At 36.0% G+C, this 10,506-nt stretch overlaps 1 protein-coding gene across 1 annotated transcript in view; it reads right to left on the bottom strand.

Moving 5' to 3' along the window:
* Window positions 1–638: 638 nt before the first annotated feature.
* Window positions 639–10,506, bottom strand: part of MRPS31 (mitochondrial ribosomal protein S31) — a 34,875-nt gene continuing 25,007 nt past the window's right edge. Inside the window, exons 6-7 of the mRNA XM_065408047.1 lie at window positions 6,575–6,718; window positions 639–1,169 (exon numbers count right to left, since the gene is read on the bottom strand). Coding sequence (XP_065264119.1) covers window positions 904–1,169; window positions 6,575–6,718 — 410 coding nt within the window. The 3' untranslated portion in view covers window positions 639–903. The remainder of the gene's footprint in view (window positions 1,170–6,574; window positions 6,719–10,506) is intronic.

Here is a 10,506-nt window from a genome sequence, read left to right as displayed (position 1 = left end):
TGATAAGATCTGAACCTCCCATTTCTAACCCTGCAGGGCAGGAGATAAACAGAACTTAATCCAGATACTGGAGTAGGATTGAATATTGCCTGCTCTGATCCAGTTTGATTGTGGGGATTAAATTACATGTTCCAGGGCATTTTTGTGGCAGGCTGATTTTTTTATTATTTTTTTCCCCCCCAATGACAGGTGTTTGAAGCTGCTCAGGTTTGGGATGTTAGAAGTAACTGTGCGATAAAGGGCAGAGTGCAGGAGAGGCTGTTTGACAATATACCATATGTACATTACCATTATGTATGTAAAATATTTTAATATAATAAAGTGCTGCAGAGAGCAGAAGGGAGGGAATTCTGGAGAGGAAAGAAGGTTAAAAAAAAATAAAACCACTTCTTAATGGTAAACCAGATTAGGCCATAGAACACAGTCTCTCAAGGGAAACAGTGGAATCACCCACCAGCAATTAGCATATTTAAAAATAAACCACACAAAATATTAATATGCAACAGGGAACAATCCTGATTTGGCGGGGGGGTGGAATCGACGACATTACTGGCCTTTTTTCATCTCTAGATTCTGTGACCGTATCAAATTCCAAAATGCATTCAACAGAAACCAGTAAAATAAAGACCATTCTGAGAAATCTACTTACTGGTTATTTTGGTTAGGCTTAAAATGAATTAAATGGTCAATCAGGGACTCTGTACTGCAGAATTAATGACATTTTTGCTATGTACAGTCTATGAGTTGCAGACCATTCCCTCCATTTTGTGTATACAAATTAACAGAAGAGTGGCAAATTTTAGCTTTTTTTAAAAAAGTTCATACAATTACATCTTTCAAATCAGGTGTTTATAATGTTTTACTATGCATTGACACAATGGGTTTTTTTAAAGTGACCACTTGTTACTCTGATAGACTCTTCCTTTCAAGACTAAGGTCTGTTTCTTTCTTATGATCATCAATCTCCTTAAGAAGTTCCTCTTTTTCCTGGAAGTAATTCTGGAACCATTCAATATGCTCAGCTTTTTGTTTAACACTTAGATATGGGTTCTTGGAAAGCCCGCAGGTCACTAGTTCCATGAAGTGGCGAATAGGTCCTTGCTTGGTAAAGTCTTCTAGGTATTTATCCAGAAAGATATGTTCATGAAATTCAACATCATCTTCAATACCTACAAGGTGAATTGCAAAACACGGTTATATCATCATAATTTCAGTTTGTCTTGTGTGTGTTCACTAAGTCTTGCATGTAAACTCCTTCTAGTTGGTAGAATTAATAGTTCAGTGCTGAACCCCCCCCAAAAAATAAACTGCAGTGGAATGGATGGGGACTGTGGTGAGGTCCAACAACACACACTTTGACCCCTGTTCTCCCCAAATAGGAAAGATTTCAGTGCACAAGATGTCATGCCAACATCCACAACTCTTTATTTTCATTTTATGTTTCTCTTTAAGAGGGCAATTTTTACCTATATTTCATATTTGGTAATGCCATTGAAACCTGACTCTGAAATCCATTTTCTTACCAAAAAACCCTGTTTTCTTCCATTACATGCAAACTCTGGTTTGTTATGGGCTATGAAAGCTGGGCTGCTAGCAATATTTTTTAAAGACTGAATTGAGTTTTTACTTGTAATAAGAAATATACTGGTTGCATAACTTTGCAAAATGGTTTAAAGAAAAAAAAACAAGGTTGTACAAACTGAACAAGCCTACCTTTGAAAGTATTTGTTATTTGAATGAGTTCCATGCTTATATGTTCATTATATTTCACAATTTTAGGTATTTTACTATTAAATTTGAAACAGGGAATGTTTTTAAACACTTTTTTTAACCCTTTCCAGACTTTTGTCATCATAAAAATACGAATAGATCGAGGTACACACAATTGTAAGATTTTGCAAGTTTTGTCAGATGTTATCTTTAGCAGTGATGAATGCAAAAATATTACATTAAAAAGCACTCCATCTCACAGCTAGGTGGCATAGTGGTTTGTTACAGACCTTTCACCAAAAATGCCTCAGATCAATCAAGTAGTGATTTCAGTCCTCTTTCCAGTGGATTTCACTGGTTTCTGCTCTGTAATTTTGACACTAGTGTTCAAAGGACACACAAATCAAACTAAGATCTTGAGGTCTACAAACTCAAATATGTATAGAAAAAAAGGGGTTGTCTCAGAAATACCATGAGATTTGGCCATATTACCAATCCAGAAATCAAGACAGACTGGGGTCTGTGACTGCACGGAGATTTTCCCCCCCTTCAGTTGATAAAAAAACCTGTCACTAATTAATGCAATTATTTGATAAGGTATAAAATTAACTATACATTTGTAAAGACTACAGAACAGTAAAATGTTTGTTTATAGATGAACAAGATAGTTCAAAAAACAAACAAAAAGTGAAGTCAAGTCCATTGGTCTTAAGTTAAAGATCTAGTAGATATTTGCCTACATTCCAAACCCAACAATTTGACAAAATTAAGCCCAAAATGTTTATGCCAATGACCAGTACTGTAATAACAGAGATACTGGCAGAGTTATTTGTGGAGTTATATCTTATGAGAGTTATTAGTCCTTCACATAGCTGTGAATAAGCACTACAGTTTCCCACACTAGAAGAGATCATTTAAAAGTATTTAAGTGATTCCAATACACCTAACCCTTTGAACTAGAGTGACCTATGATGAAAAAACATCTCTGTACATTAGCACATTAGTTTGGTGCATGCCATCTTAGTAGAACATAATATTGAAGACTGGAATTTGTACTACTATTTGTAGGCTTACATTCATTCTCTCTTATATTTGTAGTAAAGAAAACTCTCTGCATTATCGGAAAGGACTGACTATATTGCAGGTAAATACTTCCAGGTAATAAAACACAGGAATGGATGCAAAATTATTTTAATACTAACCAGGATGTGACACATTTGGCAATAACCTTAATCATCAAAATGAAAGTGAGATAATAGAGACAGACATATTAGTGCAAGGATTAATGGCATGTCAGCTTCTTCCAAACCTCCAGCAGCCCAGCACTGTAGCATGGAAGTATCTCTCAACTTGTACACCATACTCGCAAAGTTACCATGGTTTCTTTTCTGTTTTTCCTTCAGACACTGCCATTCCTGAAGAAGCTGGAAAAGGATGTTTATATTCTCACACTGCATCATCAGTAATATGTGCAGTGTTTATCAATACCAGCTACCCATCACCTTTATCTCCCTTGTCCTTGAAAAAGAAACCAGATGTTTCCCTCTTCCCAGAAGCTAACATTTTCTTCACTGATCATATTGGCTTTAAAAGGCATATTTCCGCTGGGCTTGGAAACTTAAATCCACTTTGTGAATACTAGGAATCCTCCAATTATCACAACAATGGGTTCCAATTCCCCTTTTCTCCCCCAATATTTTGTGGTTTCCTGAATCAGGAAATCCTGATAGTTATTGTTCGTGATTCTAGGGTCCCCCTTAAAATATTCCTGTAATCTGTTGGTCATAAAAGTCTGAGAGAAATTGACTGATTTGCTATTAAAAGAATCTGAACAATGCAACAGTTTAATAGGGAGGCAGTGACTATTATTATTTTTATTATGTATTTGTATTATTGTAGTGTCTATGAGCCCTAGTCATGGGCGAGGACCCCATTGTGCTAAGCGCTATATAAACACAAAATAAAATGTTCTCGTTGTAAGTCCTCTGTGTTCTATACACTAAATGAGTAGCTTTCCACAGAAGTTTAAGGGTACTTTTGGTAGGGTTATATAGTCACTAGTTCCAAGTATAGATATTAAACCTGATCAGAGTTTTGGAAACGGGCAAATAAGTTTTTCAGATCTTAAAAATGCTGGCCAACATTTTTTGCCCTTTTCTGCCTTTTTTTTAATTAAATAATTTCTATTTCTCTCTAGTAGTAGTGCTCCTTCCTAACCCCAAAACATGAACACTTGCAATTTAGGAAGGAAGTAGAAGAAATATGTGATAGCTTCACAGTTTGGCATTTAGTTGAGCCAAAACCATTTAAGAGAATTACTGAAACAGCTAACATATGACTGGTGGAACTTTTGCATATAGAAGCTGCCAGATGCAATTACATGTTTGCAAAGATTTCCTTTAACCCTATCACTACAACAGTGGCAACCCTTGAAGCACCAATGATCCAGAAGTATTGGTTCTTCAAAATGAGGCACTTGTATATGGGAGAGAACCAAGATGTGTTTTGTCCTATTTACCCAGTGAGTTATTCAGAAGTCATGTGATCAAGGCATGGACGTACAGCTCAAGCCATTTTAAAAAGGGACATGGATGCTTGAGAAGGATGTCGGAAAAAGTAATTGCATATATTTTCTTTCCTATCTATATTTTATTTAAAAGTTTAAGAACTGGGATACCTTTATAGTGCTCCAAGTTAAACATCTGTTCTCACAACAGATACAGTCCTAAGCAAAATTAAAATGTATAACCACAGGCTTATGGTATATAAAAGGAAACCTCTATTTCTTGGTACAGAACTAGGTAATGGAAGGTGCTGCTATTGAAGAGACAGGGATACAAAATCTAGAATTAGAACTGGTAATGAGTGCCACTTTTCTGTAAGGCTGTTAGAATTACAACAAATTTGGTACAACTTAATGAGTTTCCCCAAGCCTTCTATTTCACTTTGATGTACCTGATGTGATTAATGACCTGTAAACAGAGTTGGGGCTTTGATAGGATGGAATTTATTGGCCTGATTTTTGCAACCTGAGCTGTGATAAATTTTGGAGCTCTCTGTTGGCATTTTCCACATGACTAATTTTTGTGGACAAATCAATAAAGATTCTTGCTTAACTATACGTGAAGACTTCTGGCTAATTCACTACCCCCAGACAGCAGGGTTCCCGCCACATTACAACACCAGAAATGCCATTGCCCACAGTGATTATAAGATTGCAAAAACACGACTAGTATATATTTGGACTAGTGCACAACAGAACAGATCGATTCTCATGGAAGCAGTGATTAAATTCTAAGAAACCACCAAAACAGGATGAGAACATTAAGAAACAGCTCAACCACATTATGCAATTTACAACTTTATACAGAATGGCAGATTTTCAAGGAGTATCGCCTCCAGAAACCAACCTGTTATGTGTTTAATGATTTAAGACCACTGCCAAACTTTCCACAGTTATTAAAACCCTATCTAAAGAATGTTCACACACTTTCTGTATATCTGCATTTCCTCTTCCATCCATGATGTTCTTTAACTTCACATATAGATACTTCTATAAAAAAGGAGGGGGTTACTTATGTACTGTATAATGTATGTCCAGCCAGTAAGACAGCTGGAGCGGCTCAATGTTGTGACTTTGATTTTGCTTATGAAACGACAGGCCTAAGGGAACACTCTGACTGTAATATTCAGTAAATTGTTGTATGCAGTGTTGCTGTAGCCATGTCGGTTCCAGGATATTAGAGTGACAAGGTGGGTGAGGCAATATATCTTGGTGAGAGAGACAAGCTTTTTGAGCGCCACAGAGCTCTTCCTCAGGTCTGGGAAAGGCACTGAGTGTGTCACAGCTAAATACAAGACTGAACAGATAGTTTAGTGTAAGTATTTAGTACATATTCAAAGGGACCATTCAAGATGAAGTAGCGAGTTAATACCCCTGTAGTAATAGGAGAAGAAGGGGAGTTAGTGGGATACAGATTGTTGTAACAAGCCATAAATCCAGTGCTTTATTAAGACCACGGTTTTTAATGTCTCCTTTGAGGATGAGGACTGAGAGGTGAGATATAGAGTGATCACTTTGTGAAAAGTGTTCACCCACAGGTGATAGGGTGTTTTTGTCTTAATATTTTCCTATGTAAGTGCATTGGATGATGTACACCACATATGTTAGGCATGTGTAGGATCCCTGGATCTTGAAAGCTGTGTTGAGGGAGGTGATGAACATCGTAGCAGTGGAGATATCCATAACTTCACTAGACACTAAAAACCATGATCTTAATAAAGACACTGGCTTTATGGCTTATTATATCAATCTGTAAGCCAAATGCCATAGTAAGAGGTAGTATGTTATGTAGCTGGGTGACCTCTTGGGGGTTGGATCTGGGGTAAACTCCAATGAAAGCATTTAAACTATATCAAAATGTAAATGATTTGTGGGGGTTAGTTTCCTTTTTATATTTGGTTTGTTAGCTTTAGAGTGTCTATAGAAGTAGCAGAAACTCTCTAGCTACAAAACCCTACTGAGAACCAGCGAGCTTGGTTGGATTTAAGCAATTTCAAGCCACAGCTCTAGACCTGTTCAGTGATCACAACTTCATCATGCTTCTTCCCCAACTCATTTTAATATTTAAACTGTTTTCCTTAAAGTTTTGATTAGGATCTAATAGCAAAATTTCCAGGATGTCTTCATCTGAGGCTTCACTAATTTAGGACAGCTTAAAGTTGCTTACTTGAGCAAAAGCATTAGTAAACTATTGTATGTGTAGGCATACCTGAAATACATTATTAAAACTCTGAAGCATTGGTGTTGGTGCTCTCATTCTCTACAAATATAAAGAGACCACAAAAGCTACAGTACACTTACCCGCTTCATTATTAATAGGGAACTCCCACAGTTTTCCCTCTTTTGTCCACTGGATCATCTCTTCAAAACCATTCCGAGGTGGCTTTTGATTTACTGCTGCAATCTGATTAGCAAATTCCAGATCCCAGAGTGTAGGTGAAGACTCTAAATAAGAAAAAAAATAGCCCAGACCTGTCAGTTTGCCAGAGAATTATTGACTTATGCATATTTTGTTTAAGATTATCAAACTTAATGAAGGCTGGTCCTTTCACACATACATATTTTAAGTTGTAGCTATTAATACCATATTTCATGTTGTGTTTTTGCAATGAAAGCCCACTGAATCCTCAAAGGACTATTAAACTAACCTACTGATCTGTCAAAATTGCAGCTAAATTATTTCAACCCCTTTCCCAAACATTAAGAATAGGAATTAACTTTTTCCATTGTGTGACAGTTTCTGTTTTTGACACTTTTTGGCTGCTTTTTGTTAGTCACAAGTTTTTATATTTAACTCATCAAATTCTGAACTTGGTCTATGTACTCTTTATTAAAGACAAGAGGACCTTGTTTACTCTAAGGGATTTCCTGGTATTTCATGATTATGCTCTCATTCAGCAAGGCAGCCCACATCTGCAAATGTTCCCAATTGTTTACTATGAACCTTGCCCATCTTGTTTGGTGGCCCAGCTTTTCTGCCAGTTGAGATTTTTGGATGCCAGAGTCAATAATCTAGCATACAAGACTGAGAAATCCTGACTTAACATTTAAGATAGTGAGATAAATGGGGTCCTCTTTCATGGAATATACCTTAAATAATCTCAAAACTCACATCTTTCATTATGCCCACAATAAATGAGACTGTCATCATTAATATTAAATGATAAAAAAAATATGAACTATACTCAAGGACATGCACATGACTGATCTGGGTAACTTATATCACTATAATGCTCATCCTCCCACACCCTGTCCCCTCCGTGTTTGTCATCCCCCAGTCAGTCATCGCATCACGCTATCTAAGATTACATTGCAAACTCTTTGAGACCGGGACTATGGCCTAAATTTTCAGAAGCGACTAGAGTTTTTGGGTGTCCAATTTGACATGATTTAAAGGGGTCTGACTCTTTCAGATGTCTCATGCTGGACACCCAAAAAAGGAGACAGCCAAAATCACTGGTCACTTTTGAAAAATTAGGCCCACGTCTTTCTACCTCAACTGTGAAGTGCTGTAAAATAGTATTTAATATATATATTTGCATATAGTATTTAACACACACATTTTATATATATTATATTAAATACTATATGCAAATTTTTATAGATTATATATAAAAAATATTAATTTTGCATTTTCTCAAGCACTCTCTTAAAAGATTTTGAGGCAGTTACTTCTTCAGACAGTTTACTTTGCTTTCATAAGTGCTTAAAAAAAACCCCTCCATTCATCTTTTCCATTAAACAATCCTTTCTAAAATATTCTAGTATTCCCTCGATAGCTCACCCAACCCACCATCATCCTTGGAATTTGGCCAAAGCATTATATGTTATGAGTCCTATTCATTTAGTCATCTCTTGGCTTCATGTCTAACATTTACATAACCTGCAGCAGGCCAATTCAGTGCTCATCTCACCCAGCGTTTACACTCATTGACACATTCCTTCCTGCTTAATTTCTTTTCATTCTCAGGCACACAAAACAAGCCATTGCCCATCTACAACAGATGAAGGTCCACTACATAAGAGCGAGACGATGCATGGTATTTGGAAGCAGAGATCAGGCAAAACTGCCTTACAATAATTTTTAACTGTGAAGACTTCTTTTTAAAAAAATGTGTCCCAATTTAATAATGGTTTGTCTAATTAGCTTTGGGTTTAAGTGGAAAATTTATCCCTTTCCATTGAAAAGCCTCCCTTGCGATGGGTTTACATTTTTATGTTTGTCTTTGCAAGAAAGAAAGCTGGAGTTTCCTAAAATGAAAGCTTAAGTCTTCAGAAGTCACATAGTTTATGGGTCACAGCCATTCTGACATTTATTATTTCAAATGTTAGTAGTTTAAAACTAATGAACTAATCTTTGGTCTTGTGGACCACATCAACTAGTTGAATCCAGTAAACTAAGTTCTCTCTTTCTTTCCTTTGCTACAAAAATGGCAGACTCACACAGACTTTTTCACTCTGGAGAACATTTCTATTTTGAGGGTGGTAAATTAGAAAACCCTTGTTCAAATTAATTCATACTTGGCAGAAAAATTCTGCCTCAGCCATACCCATCAGTTAGAATATTTACATGAAAATGGGTTTCGTTTGGAGATGTTAGAAGGATACCCAAAAAAAGATGTAATGGAAATCAAGTTACAACATTAATTATAAAGGAATCATTGCTTCTACTTTATCCTTTAAGTATTATATTCTGATAATTTTCTACTAATCAATCTTCTTTAAAAGGACGGCCCAGAGTTTAAGTTTACAAGCATGGTGTGTCTGCTGGATGCAAAACAACCTTACGTTTACCTTTATGGAACAGAAAACAGCATAGTGTAAAATGCTCCTTTCTCTATAGATTTAACAGCCTTTAAACAGTTTTCCCTTGATTTTCCACTTAATACTCAGGATTTCAAAATAAATATTCAACACAAAACAAGGAACTTGCATTCATAGTGGGTTTAAACAACATTTTAGTTCAATATCTGCACTAATATGAACTAACAAGAAAACAAGGGGAAATAACTTAAGGAATCAAATATCTTATTGGTATTTCCTGCTATTAAGGAAAAAACTGTTTTGCAATGAGACTTTTAGTCAGAACAGTTGTGTAATATGGCTTCTGGCTTGAAATTTATTGTAGCTTTCCTCAATGCTACTGGGAATTAGACCAGGAAATGCTGTTAAAAACTGAAAGAGGCATCCTTGTTGATATCTTAAGGCAAATCCCATAAAGTTCACTTGCTTTCTTCAAGTTTTACTTGTGCTACGGTCTATTTATAAATTAGGGTATACATAAATAGTATGTGGGTCTTTAAATAGTATCAATAACATTTGCAGTTCTGCTTTTTATAGGGCTGTGTACAAGCTAGTTCAAAGTTATAAGTTCAATACTTATAAAAACAACTATAAACACCAGTCATTATGCCTGACCATGCTTGATTCAATCCAAAATTTAGCCATCTGAATCTGTATTTTTGGAAGGGTAATTTAAAAGTATATATAGAAAATCAGAATGTGCAATATAGTAAAAATAGGCTGATTTTTAAAAACCTAATAATCTTACATATATACTAATTTGATTCCTAAAGGAGATAATTGCAGTATTCTGTTAAACAGTGCTCACATTCCATCCCAGAGGTGACTGCATTCAGTAAAATCAGCATCTGCTTGACAATATGGAACACTCTCCTGGGAAGTCCTATGTCTGAAAAAGATTTTGGGATCCTGGTGGATAATCAGCTGAACATAAGCTTCTAGTGTGACGTTGGGGCCAAAAAGAGCTAATGCAATTCTGGGGTGCATATACAGTAGAATCAGAGAGGTTATTTTACCTCTGTATTGGACACGGGTGCAACTGCTGCTCGAATATTGGTGTCCACAATTCAAGAAGAACGTTGATAAATTGGAGAGGGTTCAGAGAATAGTCACAAGAAGGATTAAAGGATTAGACAACATGCCTTCTAGTGATAGACTCAAAGAGTTCAGTCTGTTCAACTGAACAAACAGAAGGTGAAGGAGTGACTAAGTATCTACGTGGGGAACAAATATTTAATAATGGGCTCTTCAATCTAGCAGAGAAAGGTATAACATGATCCAATGACTGGAAATTGAAACTGGACAAATTCAGACTGAAAATAAGGTGTAAATTGTTAACGGTTAGAGTAATTAACCATTAGAACAGTTTACCCTGGGTCATGGTGGATTCACCATCACTGACTATTTTTAAATCAAGATTGGATGTTTTT

The sequence above is a fragment of the Emys orbicularis genome, chromosome 1, assembly GCF_028017835.1.
Source record: "Emys orbicularis isolate rEmyOrb1 chromosome 1, rEmyOrb1.hap1, whole genome shotgun sequence".
Classification (NCBI taxonomy): Eukaryota; Metazoa; Chordata; order Testudines; family Emydidae; genus Emys; species Emys orbicularis.
This window is presented reverse-complemented; position numbering and strand designations above follow the sequence as displayed.